The sequence below is a fragment of the Myotis nattereri genome, assembly GCF_964212035.1.
Source record: "Myotis nattereri genome assembly, chromosome: 20".
Lineage (NCBI taxonomy): Eukaryota > Metazoa > Chordata > Mammalia > Chiroptera > Vespertilionidae > Myotis > Myotis nattereri.
The window spans coordinates 3807209-3826331 of NC_138096.1; the positions used below are offsets into that span (position 1 = coordinate 3807209).

At 46.1% G+C, this 19123-nt stretch overlaps 1 protein-coding gene across 1 annotated transcript; it reads left to right on the forward strand.

Annotated features, from left to right (window-relative positions):
• Positions 1–381: 381 nt before the first annotated feature.
• TSNAX (translin associated factor X) lies at positions 382–13564 on the forward strand. Its single transcript, XM_081114317.1, has 6 exons — positions 382–493; positions 926–1030; positions 2741–2855; positions 4254–4384; positions 8858–8985; positions 11711–13564. The coding sequence occupies exons 1-6, from the start codon at positions 478–480 to the stop codon at positions 12086–12088; spliced, it is 873 nt and encodes a 290-aa protein (XP_080970443.1). The 5' UTR covers positions 382–477; the 3' UTR covers positions 12089–13564.
• The last annotated feature ends 5559 nt before the right edge of the window (positions 13565–19123 follow it).

Sequence of the window (19123 nt, forward strand, 5' to 3'; positions counted from 1 at the left end):
GCGCTGGCGAACTACAACTCCCACTGTGCACCGCGCTGGAGGCTGGGTCCTCGCTGAGGGAACGCGAGGGTGTTCCAAAGGCACCTCAAGCAAAAAGAAAAAAAACAAATCACGCACCTTTTCCCCTGCTTTTCCACCTTCACACAGACCTCACCTACAGGAGGACAGATCGTCTTATTTATTAGCAGCGCACGCTGGGAAGCGTGTCGAGTCGCTTCTGTCGTAGGGCACGGCAGAGGGCACGCGGAGGCGAGGTCCTCCGGGACTGGCGCGGGGCGGAGCTCGGGGCTGCGAGACTGGGATGCAGACCGGAAGTGTGCGCGGGAGAAGGCGGGATTTGAGTGTCTGCGGCCGCGCGCTTCCGGCTCGTGCGTCGACGTCAGAGGGCCCCTGGCAGGCTCTTCCCCCGCCGCCTCCCGCTCTCTGCCGGGTCCGAGACCCTCGGTCTCTACGCGTCTCGCCTCCGGCCGTGACGACATGAGCAACAAAGAAGGTGGCGTCTCCCACAGCCCGGGGCATTATTTACCCAAAGCGGGTGGATCGCCAGGCTTTTTGTAGGATTTCCTCCTCCCCTCCCGAGGGATGCCCTCGCCCCGTGCAGGCCGGGGGGCGGCGGTCCTGGTGACTCCCCCATATCCTCCCCACCCCCAATCCCTCCACCACACACGCACACTGGCCGCATTGAACACCTTCGTCTCCTTAAATGCACGAGCTGTTTTTAAACAACGTGGTTGGGTGATACTCCGCCTCGTGCCCGATGAAGGAGCCTGTTGGGGGGGTGGCCCGGCTGAGCGAGTTGGAAGGTTTGGGGGGGAAGAGAGCCTAGTGGGGCCCCGCGGGCGTCTGCCTGGCTCCCAGGGCAGGAAGGGGTGCCCTCGGGGTGGTGGCCGGGCCTGTCCGACTCTTGTCTCCTTGTCCGCGTCAGGACCGGGCGGGTTCCGGAAGAGGAAGCACGACAGCTTCCCCCACGGCCCGCGGAGGGAAGGGAAGGACGTGAACGCGTCGTCCCCCGTGATGCTGGCCTTCAAATGTGAGTTCCCCGGAGCGCGGGAGAGGTCGGAGCGAGGAGCCCCTCGGCGGTTCTCAACCTGTGGGTCGCGACCCCTTTGGCGGGCGAACGACCCTTTCACAGGGGTCGCCTAAGACCATCCTGCAGATCAGATGTTTACATGACGATTCATCACAGTAGCAACATGACAGCTACGAAGTAGCAACGAAAGTAATTGTATGGTTGGGTCACCACACGAGGAGCTGTATTTCAAGGGCCAGAAGGTTGAGAACCGCTGCTCTAGCCATTTGTGCGCCTGAGAAAAGGGCGTCCAAGCGGTTTAAGATGCCTCGATTCCTTTTCCTGGGGTTGGGTTGGCCGCGAGGTCTGCTGTGAAGGTCAAGAGGACAAAAATAATGGATTTTCTCCTCCTCCTCTTCCCCCAATTACCCCCCCCCCCAGGTAAACGTTGGTGAATTGACATGAGTCAGTGCCATCTGGCCTGAAATAACCGGGTGTCCATAGATATCAGCACCGCACATTCACCTGTGCTACTTGGTGATGGGAGAGGCGGGTCACCAGGTGGTTCTGTCACCGGGTGGTGCCCGGGGGGTGCCATGCACGGGCGCTCGCACCCACCGTAATCGCATGTGCCGGGCGCAGTGCTGGCGGGGTGTTTACATCCAGGCCATAGACGCTGGGTCCTGGGTTGTGTTACTAAGTACCATGGCCATGGCGTCAATAGGCAAGAGGGATTTTTCATCTCCGTTATAATCTTACTGGAGGCCCGGTGCACGGATTTGTGCACATCGGAAGGAAATCAATTAGAAGAAATATTTTAGAGGCTGGGGAGGGTTTGGGGGTGTGTGTCTCCAGGGCATGTCCTGGGCACGAGGGCATGTCGTAGCTGCTGGTCGAGTGGTCGGACGCTTAGCATATTAGGCTTTTATTATATAGGATAGGACCTCCCTTGTCTGTGAGGGCCATTGGTGACAGGATGCCGTTTTGTGCCACATCACTATATATCAGGTGCGTATGCGTGTCAGGGAGACACACACATACACATAGGTACACACATTAGGTGTGTTTTTACATCTAATTAATCTTTTAAGTGTGTCTGTTTTTTTTTAATCCTCACCTGAGAATATTTTTTCCATTGATTTTTAAAATGTTTTTAGTTTTTATTTTTTTATAGAGAGAGTGGAGGGTAGGGAGGAGGAGGGTGAGGGAAGAGAGAGAGAGAGAGAGAGAGAGAGAGAGATAGAGAGAAACATGGGTTGGTTGCCTCCCACTCGATCCCCAACCAGGGCCGGGAATCAAACCTGCAGCTGAGGTACGTGCCCTTGACAGGGAATTGAACCCGCGACCCGCTGGTCCCAGGGCACCTTGTGCGTTGGTTCTGTTTCCTCAACCAGACTTTTGAAGACGGGTTGTATTTTTGCTTTGACGGGCGCACTTTGCCCAGAGCGGGAACGCCTGTCTCTCAGTAAGTCTTGGGTGGATAGATGTGTGTGCACCGTTTCATGATAAGGCTCTGAGGGGTAAAGCCCAGTTAAGACCTACGTCTACTTGCAGAAAGGATATTTTAGTTACCAGCAGAGACTTTAATTTCCAACTACTTTAAAAATAAATACGATGACTTTGTGCTCTTTATAGAGTAAGTAAGAGTTGCTTTGTCGCGAATAGTAACAGTTCTGTGTGATAGGCTTTACGTCTAGAATAATCACGCTGATGGTCATAATGTATCCTTAGCCTTTCAGCAGGAACTCGATGCACGACATGACAAATACGAGAGACTCGTAAAACTCAGCCGGGATATAACCGTAGAAAGTAAACGGGTGATCTTTCTGCTCCATAGGATCACAAGGTGAGTAAATGCCTCTGACCTTCACTACAGCTGGATGCAGTTCTAACGAGCTGCTAGAATATTCCGTGACTTAATTTTGTCAGCATTGGGTCAGAGGACGTTAGCAGCAGGCACATTTTAAGAATAAACATTTTATTTTTTTTTTAAAATATATTTTATTGATTTTTTACAGAGAGGAAGGGAGAGGGACAGAGAGTTAGAAACATCGATGAGAGAGAAACATCGATCAGCTGCCTCCTGCACATCTACTGGGGATGTGCCCACAACCCAGGTACATGCCTCTGACCGGAATAGAACCTGGGACCCCTCAGTCCGCAGGCCAACGCTCTATCCACTGAGCCAAACCGGTTTCGGCAAGAATAAACATTTTCTTCACTAGATACAGGCAGGTGTCTTTTCCTTTCTCAGTGAGCTTTGGGAGGAATTTTTTTCCTTATCCTTTCATTTCTGTAGGCTCCGTCGTGACATCGCCTCTCGTTCCTGATGTTGGTGTTTGCGTTCTTTTTCCTGATCTGTCTGGCTGCATGTTACTGATCTTACAGGATCTTGGCTTTATGACATTGCCCATTTTCCTACTTACCTTACCCCGACTGGTTTTTTCCCTGTGCACGCTGGCTTCGGATTCGTTTGCTCCTCTTTTTCTAGTTTCTCAAGGTGGAAGCTGAGGTCAAAGCCGAACTCTCCTTTCTAACGTAGACACTTAGTGCTGTAACTTTCCCTTGCGAGTCTCTGCGCTTTCACTGCGTTCTGTGAACTTGGATGGGCTGTTTCTCATTTTCATTCCGTTCAAAGTACTTTCTCAGGGAGCTTCCAGGCTCCGTGTAGGTTTCTCATTGAAAAGTGTCACTTGGAAAGTGTCCAGGCGCTCAGATAGGACGGTCCGTGGGCACCTGTCCTGTCCCTCACCTCTCTCTCAGGGTCACTGGCCCGTGCCTCCTGTTGTCCAGTGTTGTCCATAGTTTGCATGTTTTTTTTTTCTTTTTGGTTGTTTTTGGTGGGAGGATAATGTCTGCCCACGTTACTCCATCCTGACTGAAAGCAGACATATCCAGATGTCATACTGTTATGAACGTAATTTTTCTTTTTTTTAAAATTTAAATTCTGTATTGTTGAAAGTATTATATATGTCTCCTTTTTCCCACCCCCCTATGATTTTTCTTATAGTTATGATTATAACACACATAGAGCTTTGTGTACTTTTTTTCCCACTTAATAGTATGTTACAGCATTTTCCATTGGTTTACGTAGTTTTAATAAAATCAGTTGCAGTTTTGAGTTAGCATCTAAATACATACAATATTGATTTAGGCCTATGTTAAGTGATCATTAGATTATTTCAGTTTTTCTCTATAAAGCATCTGGCTGATGCTCTAAAAGTTCCCAATATCTTGGTTCTAGCACTCCTGATATGGAGGAAATATTGACTGAGTCGGAAATTAAATTGGATGGTGTCAGACAAAAGATACTGCAGGTGGCCCAGGAGCTCTTGGGAGAAGAGATGCATCAATTCCATAGAGCCATTACGACAGGTGAGTTCTCTTCAACGCTAATGTTACTTTTAAAATAGTGTGTCACATGATTTATGTGTGAGTTGCATGAATTTTAATGGGTTCTTGCTAACATATTATTGGCTTTAAAAAATTGGGACTGCTGAGTAGTAACGTAAAGGTAATCCAAAAACATTCAATTGGCTTTATTTTTCTAACCGTGCAGTTAGTCATTGATAGATTTTTAATAAAGTCTGTTTCCTAGTAACTGTTTTCTCAGTGACTTTATTCGTGAACGTGTAGAGTGAATTCAGACAAGGGGCATCTGATCTCCCAGCATGGGAATAGCTCACTGGTGGCAGGTTTCAGCTTTAGTGAGTTCCTAAAGGAGACGACATCACCTAGCCAGGTGGATCCAGACATCTCTGGCGTGCCTCTATACGGGGATTTTAGGATAGCACTGAGTTTATATTCATTTAAAAAGTTCCAGGGAGTACTGCATCTTGGTGATTATCATCAAATTATAGTTGATCCCTGAATACAGAGGTTAGGGGTGCCAACTAACACCCCCACCCCCAGCAATAAAAAAATCCACGTGTACCCCTAGCCCAGTGGTCAGCAAACCACGGCTCGCGAGCCACATTGCGGCTCTTTGGCCCCTTGAGTGTGGCTCTTCCACAAAATACCACGTGTGGGTGCACATGTACAGTGCGATTGAAACTTTATTAAGTTGATTTTTTTTAAAAAATATGTTTTATTGATTTTTTACAGAGAGGAAGGGAGAGAGATAGAGAGTTAGAAACATCGATGAGAGAGAAACATCGATCAGCTGCCTCCTGCACATCCCCCACTGGGGATATGCCCGCAACCCAGGTACATGCCCTTGACCGGAATCGAACCTGGGACCTTTCAGTCCTCAGGCCAACGCTCTGTCCACTGAGCCAAACCGGTTTCGGCTATTAAGTTGATTTTAGGGAACGTTGTGGAGTGAAAGAAGATGTAGTGTCGGGGATTGAGAAAGGCATGTTGAGATGGTTTGGACATATAGAGAGGACGAACGAAAGGAGATAGATGAAACAAGTCTACATGACGAGTGTGGTTGGGAGAGTTGGAAGGGGTCGACCTCAGCGAACGTACCTCAATCAGATTGAGAACGTTTTTAGCAAAGGCCAGCTTAGGAGGACCCTCATTAACTTAATAACAATGTACCTACCTATATAGTATAAGTTTAAAAAATTTGGCTCTCCAAAGAAATTTCAATCGTTGTGCTGTTGATATTTGGCTCTGTTGACTAATGAGTTTGCCGACCACTGCACTAGAGTAATTCACAGTGAAATACCGTTCACCAGCATGACAATTATAAACACCACTTTAAAAAACTGGTAGTATCTAGCTAAAATATGTGTCTATTTTATGATCACTTCCGGGTATGTACCCAAGAGAAGGGAGGCTTATGCCATCAAAAGGTGTGTGAGAAAGCTCCTAACAGCCATCGTCTCAATATCCTAAAACTGGAAAATGTCCCAAGTGCCATCAACATGAGAATGCATACATTGTGTGTCGCTGTGCAAGGCAATAGCACATAGCGATAAAAACTGCTGAACAGACACGGCAGCAAACAGGAGTCTCACAGGCGTTCAGAGAGGAAGGGAGAGAGAGACAGAAACATCAATGATGAGAGAGAATCATGGATCGGCTGCCTTGTGCACGCCCCCCACTGGGGACCAAGCCTGCAACCCGGGCATGTGACCCTTGACTGGAATCCAACCCAGGACCCATCAGTCCGAAGGCCAACACTCTGTCCACTGAGCCAGTCCGGCTCGGGCTCATAACAAGTCTTTTAAAGTCTTTTAAATAAAACTAGATTCTTTAAGTTGAAGCAATAAGAATTTTTTTCCCCTTAAAGTTAAGTAATAAGTCAGTCAAATGAAGAGGTATCTGGGACTTAAAAATTTGCTGACATATTTTATTTGATAAAAACACAGGTTACTTATCATTAGCGTAGCATTAACAATATGATGCTTATGAATAGCTTGCTGTTTGTAATTGTTAAATGCTTGTTTTGGTGTTGCTCCAAATAGCTGTTCTTTTGACTTGGAGATAAAACAATTCTGGCACTGAACTAAAGGAGTTCTGTGCTTTTCCTCATTAAGAATAGTGCTAATGGCACGCAGAGCAGTTCCCTACGGGACCCTTGTGTGAGCTCCAGCACTGAGCATCCTACTCATAATTGAACAACAACAAAAGGTTCGGTCTGTTTTCTACACGCTTCTTATCAGAGGAGGTTGCGGCTTGTCCCAAGGGGTGGTTAAACAAATGAACGAATCATTAGTTGCTTGAAATAAGTCACTTAACCATTTTTTGTGCCCTGTCATGTTTTTGTTTTAGTTTTCTCTCTTGTTGAAAAATTAACAGTTGGAGGAAAATGTCCTTTGTGTCAAAGAAAATAAGTTATGTATATTTACATATATATATATATATATTTAGTTTATGTCACTCTGAGGATAAAAATTGTCATTTAATTTTCGTACATTTTGGTGTACGAAGCTAAGTTCATACCTTACCTGATATTTTCATCCTCTTACCCGAGAATGTGAATGATGGGTTAAGTGGATGTTTGGGGCCAGTTAGAGCTCTTCTTAGCTACTGTTCTTTATATTCATGGCCATTATTATATCCCTAAGACCAAGGTATAATTTTTACTTCCTAAGAGGGGGGGATTCAGACTCCCAGGAGTTAAGCAGCTTGCCCAAGGTCATAAGCTAGTAAGTGTTGCCATGGATTTCGTGCCACATGGGTTCGCATGTTGACTTTAGAACCTAACCCCCGGAAAGGCTTTATCCTGCTTAAACTCTCCTCCCCCCAATATTAAGCTTTTCCTTACAAACCCACCCACATTATAGCTCTGATGTTGCTCTTTTTTCCATAGGACTTAACATATGCACTGAGTCGAAGTGGTCCTTATTCCTTGACAAACTGTCTTAGTTTACAATGCCTTAATATAGGGTAAAGAATAGGGACCCATTAGCATAACTCACCTATTACTTTTTACTGTTACAGTGCATATTGGACTAACATTTTGGAATAATAACGGCCTCTTTTAATTGTGAGTTAATACATTGAAACAAAACAAAACAAAAAAGCCCCACTGCATTCTAAGTTATAAAATATTTCTAACAAAAATTAATACCTGTCATTCTTATTTTAATTATTCTCAGTGTAATTCACATTACAGAGGAGGGCCCTGGTACCCCGATCTATTATTCTACGTAAATCCTACAGGGCAAGTTGATGTTTGTACCTAACAAATGAGGCTATTGAAGTTCAGTGAAGTTGCTGCTATGAACGAACATTGACCTGCACGACTTTGTGTGAACATATACCCTCCGTTCTCGCGGGCATCCACCCGGGAGTGGAGGAGCTGGGGCAGGTGGCAAACAGGTTTTTGAACGGCTGAAAGCCTGGAAAGAAAGCGCAGACATGAAATTGGAATTTCTAATGGAACCTCTTGTCTTGTCTGTTCACCTTTATAAGAATAAGTAAAAATAGCCAGAAGCCTGTAATTGGGTTTCCTTGTATATGTTCTAATGGAAGAACGAGGAGAAAAAGAACAAATTGCAGAAAAGCAGCCGACAAGCTTCTCTCTTACTGGCAGCTGTTTCTGTAAATAATTCTAATTGGATCTCGTCCAAGGCAGAAGCAGAAGGGGAAGGCATTGTTTGATGGGATATGGCAGTAGGTTGAAATTTTTCACCTTGGGGATTAGTCACTGAAAATAGCGGATGTTCTTTTCATCAACTTGAAACATAACTTGTTTAAACATCCTTTAACCTACATGTGACCCAAAAATGCTTTTCAGTGTTTGGGGCCAGATGGCCTTGAACTTTCTCCATGGTATATCACGAAACTTAATTTCTATGGAGTAGCAATGGCCACCTCATCTCTGCAGTAACTTTAATCAAACACACCCCACAGACAACTTAAGTAATGACTAGATAGGCTTGAAAATGTAATATCTGACAACCACCCACATTAATAGAGATTGACACCACAGATGAATTTTTAAACATTTTTTATTGAATTGATTGGGGTGACATTGGTCACCATGAACATACAGGCTTCATGTGTGGGTTTCTACGTTGCAGGATCTGTATATTGCACCATGTGCCCACACCCAAAGTCAGATCTTCTCCTGTCACCTCATATTACAATGCCCTTCTCCCCCCCGCCTTCCCTCTGGCAGCCACCACTCTGCTGTTTGTGTTCGTAAGTTTCAGTTTTAGGAGTGAAATCATATGGTTCTCAGCTTTTTCTGTCTGACTCATTTCACTTAGCGTAGTGTTCTCAGGGCCCATCCATGCTGTTGCAAATGTCGCTAAATACCAAACGCAGTGCTAGAACTCCCTAGGCGTGCACTGAGCTTTTGTTTAGCCAGGTGATGGTCCACGTGACGTCTTTATGACATTCTTATTAACTGCATGGTTTTCCTTAGTCATTTTCTGGTTGGTTTTTCAGGGCTCCAGGAATATGTGGAGGCCGTCTCTTTTCAACACTTCATCCGAACACGATCACTGATCAGTATGGAGGAAATCAATAAGCAGTTGGTATTTACAACGGAAGACAGTGGGAAAGAAAACAAGACGGTAAGAATTTAAAGCCGTATGTCACATTTATTACCTCGTTCATGTAACGGTATAATGGTTGTAGGAGGTTTATACTGGCTGGTAGTGGTAGGAACATGGAGCTGGCAGCGTGGTTTCATAGATTCCCATGCAGGGAAATGGCCTTTTTGACTATTTTAGTTGGTGGCTAGGACAAGAACAGCTGTGGGTGTGTTGAGGGAGAGTAGATCTCCCTGTCCACCTGAAGCACTATTGAGCCATTCCTGTAAGTTCAGTTTCGGTGTCGCTGTATTTACTGTGTGCCCTTTATAAGCACTATCTCATTTCATCCTTTTTTTTAAAAAAATGTGTTGCCTTTATTGGCTTTAATTCGAGATACATCTGTTTTATTTTTTAATCCTCACCTGAGGATATTGTTCCATTGATTTTTAGAGAGTGGGGAAGGGAGGAGGAGAGACAGAGAGAAACATCGATGATGGATCGGTTGCCCCCGCACACGCCCCGACCAGGGCCGGGGATCGAGCCTGCAACCAAAGTAGGTGCCCTGGGTCTCAAGGTACAATATTCAAGCAGTGAGGTGAGATTTTAAATGTTGGATATTTCCTGAGATACTAGTATACTTAAAGGTAAAATTAAAGTTTTTTTCTTTATTTTTATCTTTGTTTCTGTTTTAGTATTTAAAAATTACTCAGAGTCAGACGATGTAAGAAGCTGTAGAAATAGTGTTTTCTTGAATATTAGCTAAAATGTTTATATTGAAAGCGGGGGACTTAATTTTGACATGACAGATAGAAACTTACTTTAAGGAAGGTACGCATTTTCTCAATTTTTAAACTATATGAAGTTTATAAAGGAGGAAATTCATTTTAACATGCTTTTTTCTCCGAAATCAACTCTTAGTTATAACCAGAACTTCTGTCTAATGATAGAAATAAGAATGTTAATATTTTCTTAAGCAAAAGTTATTTTTATAAATGACCTATGCAATGGAGCCCTCTTTCCACTCCTACAGTTTCCCTACCCTTCCTAAAAAGATACCTTTTCTCTAACAGTTAATAGAAACGGAACAGAGCAGGTACTTTATGTCATTCTGTAGTTTTAAAGGCACCAGAATAATTTGGAAGCTGACTTTGGATACTTACTCATTCTGTCATAACTAGCTGTATTCCCTCCGGTGTTTCTTGGACCTCATCTCATCTCATACTTGACATTGCGAGGATTGGACCAGCTGGTCTCAGAAGGGAGTCCAACAGCATTGAACGATCTTAGTAATACTCCATTTGACTGCCATTTCCTTGCTTCCTTCTCAGCGACTCTTATCTATAAAGTTCAAGTTCCTAAATGTGCCTTATGCCCTTAGACTCATCCTGTACTGCTTCTTCTTTAACCCTGACCTGGAAGAAGACCTCACTAGTTGCTCAGCTGTGCAGCTCAGTTGTCACCCCCAGGCCTTTGCAGCCACCCCCTCTCTAAAGGGGCCTCCATTGTAATGACTTCCCCTAAGTCTCATACAGACGCTTAGTAACAATTTAAGCATCGCCTCTTCCTGAAAGAATGCAGTGTATAGAGAGGAATTGATGTGGAGAGAGATTTACATGGTAATGGTGATGGCGATTGATAGCAGCTAACGTTTATTGAGTATTTACTTTGTGTTGGGCGCAATGCCAAGAACTTGGTAAATATTATTTCATCCTTGAAATAAAACCTCTGAGGTAGGTACTGTTATCCCATTTTACAGATGAGGAAACTGAGGTTTAGAGAGATGAAATAACTTGCCCAAGGGCATACACGCTATGAAGCAAGGTCCTGGAAGAGGTGGGAGGAGATGGGTCAAGGTCATTTGGAAGAGTTTAACCTCAAACAAGAGGAGGGACAACTCATCACCTGAGACTGGAGGATAGAAGGTAAAGATGGGTGTGGACTTAAGTTTTCTTTTATAGGCATAAGGCCATTGAGAGAGCTTGTGCCAGGTGACCTGGCAACATGACCAGGCCATTGACCGTAGGTTTGGGATTAAGTAGGGGGCTGAGGAGAGTGATGACGGTTTGGAATAATGTCTAAGGAGACTGGAGAGAGAATCATCTACGATAAAGTGAAAGGGGTGGTGAGTCATTTGTAGTGGGACGAACTACAGATGCAGATGTAATTATTATTTTTCAGCTCAGTGGGACTCGACCTCTTGAATAAAGTACTAACAAAAGTAGGTTTTAACATCGATTCAGGCTGTGTTTTCTCTGGGTGCAGTGGAAAAATAGGAGCCTAAAGGAACTGAGGAGGATGTAGCAAGAGAGTAATCAGTGAGGATGGTCAGTGCTGGATAGGGATAGGCGGGAGGCCAGAAAGGGCTGAGTGGCGTAGGAAGAGGAGAACCAATCACATACGTGGAGACTTCGAGACGTGTTATTTAAATAAGTACGTTCGTCTTGCAGTAAAGGGATTGGGCCCTGTTTAAGAATGCTTTATTTTATTTTGTATGTCAAGTGAAGTTGGAAATAGTTGACTTTATAATGATACGGTATTAGATTTCAAAATTATCTTGAACGAATTTCATTAAACTCCCTACCCAAGGCATGAATTCCTCTTGGAACATCACAAATAGTCTTTAAACAAAATAGATCGTTTTATTTAGAGAAGATTAGCATGGCTGATGGGCTGCTGGTTTTGCGCCTTATAATACATGTGACACCTGCAGATTCACTCTTTTTCACCGGTGTTTTCTTTGTGTGTGTGCGTTTTCTTCTGCCAGCCCTCCTCCGACGCTCACGACAAAGAGTCTGGTACTTGGAGACTGAGGATCACCCCTGTCGATTACCTGCTGGGAGTGGCCGATCTGACTGGCGAGTTGATGCGGATGTGTATTAACAGCGTGGGCAATGGGGACATCGACACCCCCTTTGAAGTGAGCCAGTTCTTGCGCCAGGTGTATGATGGGTTTTCATTCATTGGCAATACTGGCCCTTACGAGGTTTCTAAGAAGCTCTATACCTTGAAGCAGAGCCTGGCCAAGGTGGAGAATGCCTGTTATGCCTTGAAAGTCAGAGGCTCAGAAATCCCCAAGCACATGCTGGCAGATGTCTTTTCAGTGAAAACAGAAATGATGGATCAAGAAGAGGGCATTTCTTAGAATAACATCACCCAGTCGTCATTCTCTTGAACTCGTAAGAGAAGCCAGTTTGTGAGACTGTTCCTGGGTGTTGTATCTGACTTTATTGTGGCTTTTACATAGGGCATTTTCAGTTTCACTTGTTGGGAATTATAAACAAGCTGTACATAAAGTTGTCAAAATGAAGCATTTTCTACGTCTTCCTCATGAAAGCTTGCATACAAGTGTTTGCCTAGAGGCCTGTCTGAATGTTTGTGGGCTAAATTCCATCACTTGTCTCTGTCATGTGAGTGTGCCTGCGTGCGCTTTCTGCACCCGTTTCGCTTCACTTTGTGTGGGTTGTGAGTGCTAGTAATTAGTGGAGGCCAATCTTAACTTAAGTCGGTGGTTTTGTAATACATAGAAAAGACTTTCTAGTCATACACCTGGACTTGAGCTTTTTGTTTAAATTTCTTGGTAGTATTGTGCCAAGCCTCCAAAATAGGCTTATTCCATAGAACAGAATTAAAATTACAAAGTTATCAATATACTTTAATTTTATGTGGCATCGTGGTCAGAATTCACAGTATGTTCTGGCTAATTTAGGCCACTTTGAATCCCTGTGATGAGCTAGCCTTCCAGAAAAATTGACAGACACCCAGATGTCAGTTTCTACTTTTAACTTTTGTGCTTTATCACAGAAGATCGGATAGAGAATTGGACTTAATATTGTAATATTTTTACTGGTGTTTGAGTTGAATTATATACTTGTACATACAACTGTAAAACTTTTAGTGGTGATTAGTTGGCAATTTTTTTGTTGTCTATTGACAGTAGGCATGTTTGGAGACTTTCCTATTCTTGCATCTATAAGAAATTATATTTAAGTAATTATAATGAAGTTTTGAAATTTTTGAAATACTAAGTTAACCCAAACCTTTATAGTTGTCTAGTTGTCCAGTTGTGTTCATCGGTAGTATAAAAGTTGCCAAAGAAACTGATCCTGTACAATTCAGCAATAAGACAATTGTCAGCCCATTGGGAACAACAATGGTGGTTTCTAGTTGTATTTAGCGTTGGCATTTGCCACAGAAATTAGTGGTAGATGATCCCCTGTGATGTGAAACTGCCCTGAGCATGACGCTGCCCTGAGCACCACAACCAGACATTTCCACTGGGTTTGTAAGTTTTGAAAAATTAGAAACCGGATTTTATTTTTTTGAAAGATTAGCTGCTCTGTTTGTAAGAGCTGATTCTTGGAAAGTGTAATTTACCCCCAACAAATTACCTAGAGGAAAATAAAACATAGGCATGCTGAATAAATTAGGTTTGTTTGTTAGTTAGTTTGTTTTGGTGGTAGTGACTTTTTTGTTTCCCTATTCAAAGATATATCGATGAAATGTAGTCTCGTTACATATTTTTGTTTCTTCTGTCACTTGAAGTTAAATTTATGTTAAAAGCAAAATATCTTACAGATGTTTCAAACTGAAGTCTTTGAATAAAATATTAAAACATGAAGTTAATCTTATTTTTTATTATACTGAGAAATACTTAATCACATTGTTGTATATAATCCGCCCCCCCCCATCACCATTTATCCCCTCGATGCCCTCTTCCACTCCTCCCCACCCCCAATCACCACACTGTTGTCCATTGTTGTATATAATTTTTGGCCCAAACAGGAAACACAATATAGACTAGCTTGATAGGGAGATTTATTATTTCTTAAAATAGGACCAGAGGTTGGGCGAGTTTCAGGAAAGACATTTCTCCCATCTCATTCACCCAGACCCGGGTACATTCTCATTCCTCTAACGCCGTCCTTGGAAAGGAGAACCACTTCAGCTGGATTGGCCAACGTGCACTTTATCGCGAGGAGGAGGGCGAGGACAAGACATCAGATTAGGAGGGTGGAGGCTGCCTTTGAGTAGGTAGTTAACTGTCCCCGTTCTAGGTTGATACACTTTTTAAAAATAGACTTTTATTGATTTCAGAGAGGAAGGAGGAGGGAGAGAGAGAGAAGCATCGGTGATGAGAGAGAATCATTGATTGGCTGCCTCCTGCACGCCCCACACTGGGGATCAAACCCCAAAACTGGGCTTATGACCTGACGGGGAATCAGGAAGCAAACTGTGACCTCCTGGTTCATAGGTGGACGCTCAACCTCTGAGCCACGCTGGGCGGGCCTTGATTAGTTCCTACGGGGTGTGTTGTTGGTGGGTAACCTTCTGATTTAGTCTTCGAGTTACAGGATGGCAAAGGCAAGTTGCATGGAACTGGAAGAGGAATGGACATGAGAGATGGATAGTGACGGACAGGACGTGGTCCCTCCCCCGTGGGAAGAGGGTGGAGCGCTTTGCTGGCACGAAGGACAGTTGTCGCATCACATCAGGTAAAGGCATGGTGCCGTTTGGAAGTGGAAAGCTAGCGGGAAGGGGGTGAGCGAGCGCCCAGTACCCAAAGGCGTGGACGAGGCCGGCTAGACCTGCCTTCTCAGCTCTCTCTATTGTCGGAAGTTGGAGGCCAGCCTTCCTTGACACTCATGCTTGATGGGTTTCACTCACAACGGACCAATGAGAGAGGCCCAGGTACTATTCGAAGAACAAAAGAGAACAGGAGGGCGCGATTGTTCCCGGGGCCTCCGAGGGCAGGTGTGAGGCCTTGTTCCATGCAGACGTGAGCTGCTGCAGGGACTGCACCTGCTTCAGGGCAGCGAGCAGCCCACGTCGGCAGCTGCGGTTTCCTGTCATTCCTGTGAGTCCGTGACTCCCCGAATTCACTGGCAGCTTTCCCGGCCTCTCCCAGGTTTTGGAAGCACCTGGATTAAATCTTTCCTGCGTGGATTACCCAGAGTGCTTTCTGTTTTCCTGACTGAATGCCGGCGCATAGAGCCAATGGCAGATAGGAAATGCACGTGGGTTTTTATTTTTTTTAAACCTTCAGAAGGAATGTAATCCTTCCAATACTTTTAAAAAATATTTTTTTTTATTGATTTCAGAGAGGGAGAGAGAGAAACATCCATGATGAGAGAGCATCATTGATCGGCTGCCTCCTGCACGCCCCCCCCTGGGGATCGAGCCCACAACCCGAGCATGTCTGTGCATTTTTATTAACCTTTTCTTTATCAATCGAACAAGATGTCGGGGCTCACTCAGGCCTTGTCTTCTCAAAGCACTTTGGTCAACATTTCCCTCCCAGGCACCTTTTCATGGCTACGGAGCTTCCCATCATGATGCTATAATGAATGGACTCAGCCAGTTCTATTTTAGATTTTAAATTTATTTATTTATGGTTTAAGGGTTATTTTTAAATGCTTGTGATTACAAACAAAACTGATACAAAATGGCCCGGCCAGTGTGGCTCAGTGGTTGGGCATCGACCTATGAACCAGGAGGTCACGGTTTGAGTCCTGGTTCAGGGCACACACCCGGGCTTGGTCCCCACTGTGGGGGTGTGCAGGAGGCAGCCGATCCATGATTCTCTCTCATCATGATGTTTCTTTCTTTCTCCCTCTCCCTTCCTCTCTGCAATCAATAAAAATGTAACAAACAAACAAATGGACACAAGTGGCTGAATAACTGCATCTCTGCTTATTTCTTTAGGATAACTTGCTGAACGTAGAATAGCTGGGTAATAGGAATGTTCTTATTTATTGACAAGCTGGATTGTTTCCTTCTAGAACAGTCCTCAATTGCTTGAAAACTCCCTTCTTAGAGTCCTGTTTCCCAGGATCCAGATGACACGGACGTACATTTCTGCGTCTTCTCCGCAGAGCTGCAGGCCTCACACGCTGACTTCCTTCCAGGGCCCCCGAGGGGTGGTCCCTGGCCTGGCTCCCCTACCTCACCCCACCCCGCCGCAGTTCATCGCAGTTCCACGTGTCACACGCGCCCCGAGCTGCGGTACGTGCGCCCGAGGAGGACGGTCCCTGTGATTGCTTTTCAACGTGAAAAAGAAAGTGTCCGTGCCTCACATGTATCCGCCGCGGTTGCCAGCACCCGGCCCCATCCTGCCTCCAGGAGCTTAACGAGACGAGCAGATGCTGTTTCTTGAATCCCCATCGGCGAGCTGTCAGGGTCTGGCGTTCCTGGAACTGAGGCGCGGAACAGGGAAGGGGCGGACTAACACGTATGGGAAATACTCCTCAGGTCTTCCAACTCCCAGTTCCAGTCTAGCTGCGCTCTTCTGAAGCCATTTCTATGGCAGAATGCTCTGTAAGAAGCCTGCGGGCCGGCCGGCGGGGCTCAGGGGCTGAGCGTCGACCTCTGAACCAGGAGGACTCGGTTCGATTCCCGGTCAGGCCACATGCCCAGGTTGCGGGCTCCATCCCCAGTGTGGGGCATGCAGGAGGCAACGGATCCATGATGCTCTCTCATCACTGATGTCTCTCTCACTCCCTCTCCCTTCATCTCTCTGAAGTCAATAAAAAGAAATTAAAGGGGGTCAGCTGTGAAGGTGACAATTGACGTGTGGATGATATTGTGAGGACAGACACTGGGTGCCTCCCCTGGCCCACAGGGAAGACTCCAGGAGGTGGCTCAGCCAGGATGGGGCACCGCGGGTGGGACAGGCGAGCCAAGCGCCGGGGGTTGTGCTGTGGCCACTGATACAGGCGACGCGGAGTTCAACCTGAATGCAGGAAGCCCAGCCGCAGTGCGCCCCCTCCGCCCCCTCTGACATCTGCCAGCAGCGCCGGCCTTTGTGTCAAAAGGAGGCGGTTCGGGGAGCAGCCGAAGAATGGGGACCAGTTTCCTCTCTTTGTGCCCCAGCCCCACTCTGACACGCCCTCCATCCTGAGGCAACTGTGGTCCTCAGCTCAAGTGACAGCCTTCACCCTGCTCATCCCGGGCGAGCAAATGCTACTCCCAGGGCCCAGGCGGGCAGAGGCAGGAGGGAGAGGACAGGAGAGAAGAGACTGGAGGGTAGAAGGGAAGAAGGAGGAAGGAGGAGGACAGGGGGCAGGAGGGAGGAGGCAGGAGGGCAGGGGGGAGGGAGGAGAGAGAAGAGGAGGGAGGGTGTGACAGGATTTCCTGGGAGCATCTGCCATCTAGTGCCGGCAGGAGAAGGGGTGTCCGCCCTCTCCTCGCTGCCTGTGTGAAGTTGTGCCTAGGACTCAGTATAGTGAGAAAACTATAAAACCACCCGGCCTGGCTCAGGGGCTGAGCATCAGCCTAGGAACCAGGAGGTCAGGGTTCGACTCTCGGTCAGGACACAGGCCCGGGTTGCAGGCTCGGTCCTCCGTGTGGGGCGTGCAGGAGGCAGCCGGTCCATGACTCTCTCTCATCACTGATGTTTCTATTTCCCTCTCCCTCTCCCTTCCTCTCTGACAGCAATAAAAATATATATTTAAGAAAAAGAAAGAAGCCCGAAATCCCTGCCTGGGGTTGTTGCTTATGCTGGGGGTGCTCTTCGGAGACTTGGGAGGGCAAATGGCCGGAAGAAAGGGCCAAGGGCAGCGGTGCTCAACCTGTGGGTCGCGACCCCTTTGGCGGTCGAACGACCCTTTCACAGGGGTCGCCTAAGACCATCCTGCCTATCAGATATTTACATGACGATTCTTAACAGTAGCCACATGACAGTGATGAAGTAGCAACAAAAATAATGTTATGGTTGGATCACCACATGAGGAACTGTATTTAAAGGGCCAGAAGGTTGGGAACCACTGGTCAAGGGGCTTGTAAAGGACCAGGTAGGGCTCTGCCCGCCCTGCCACCTGTGCACCCAGCGCTCCCCACACGCTGCTCCTTCTAGCCCCGGGCTTTCCTGCCTCGCGCATCTGCAGTCAGTTCAGCGCAGACCTGGGTCGTGGGGCTCTCGAGCCCTGAGGTTGACCGTGTGTGTGTGTGTGTGTGTGTGTGTGTGTGTGTGTGTGTGACCTGGCGAGTGGACAGGGCGCTCGGGCGGCTCCCACTACGTGCCGAGGCAGCAGCCCTGGCGCATCTGGAATCCTCTTTGACTGCATCTGGCATGTCCATGCCGGGAGGTCAGCAGAAAATAATAACCCATTTCAATAACAAATCCCTCAAGTTATTTTTAAATACAGAAACGTAAGAAAGAAAACAAGTGATTCAGGATCCCCCAGCTTAGCTAACACCTCCGTGGACACTAAAAAAACTACAGTCTCAGCCCCACCAGCGTGGCTCAGTGGTTGAGGGTCAACCTATGAACCAGGAGGTCACAGTTCGATTCCCGGTCAGGGCACATGCCGGGTTGCAGGCTCAACCCCCAGTGGGGGGCGTGCAGGGGGCAGCCGATCCATGATTCTCTTTCATCATCAATGTTTCTATCCCTCTGTCCCTCTCTCTTCCTCTCTGAAATCAATTAAACATTTTTTTAAAAAGAAAATTATAAAAAAATATTGGCAAACAAACAAACAAAAAAAGGAATTGGTCGCCCTGGCTAGTTGGTTGAGCATCATTCTATGCACTGTTTGCTGGGGCACATGCCTGGGTTGCAGGCTCAATCCCTGGTTGCCGATCCATGTGACGCTCACATGTCGATGCTTCTCTCTCTCCCTCTCCTCTCTCTAAAAATCAATGAAAAAAAATTAAAAAAAGATATTGGGCCGAAACCGGTTTGGCTCAGTGGATAGAGCATTGGCCTGCAGACTGAAGGGTCCCAGGTTCGATTCCGGTCAAGGGCATGTACCTGGGTTGCGGGCACATCCCCAGTAGGAGATGTGCAGGAGGCAGCTGATCGATGTTTCTCTCTCATCAATGTTTCTAACTCTCTATCTCTCTCCCTTCCTCTCTGTAAAAAAATCAATAAAATATATTTAAAAAAAGATATTGGTACGTTTTGTCAAATTGCCCTTTGAAAAGGTTGCCTACATGTGTACCTTCCCCCAAATGGGAATGAAGTTGAAGATCTTTTTATGCGTCAACTGGCTTATTCCTCTGCTACCCTCAGGTTCCCACTGGCCTCCACATCCTTCTTTCTGACTTGGCTGGGTTTTATAAATAAAAGAAATTAGCTTTTTGTCTACCATTGTGTTTTGCAACTGTTTCCCCCGGTTTGCCGCCTGTGTTTTAATTCTGTGTTCAGTTATTGCTTTGTTTTGCTTTGGTGTGGTTTTGG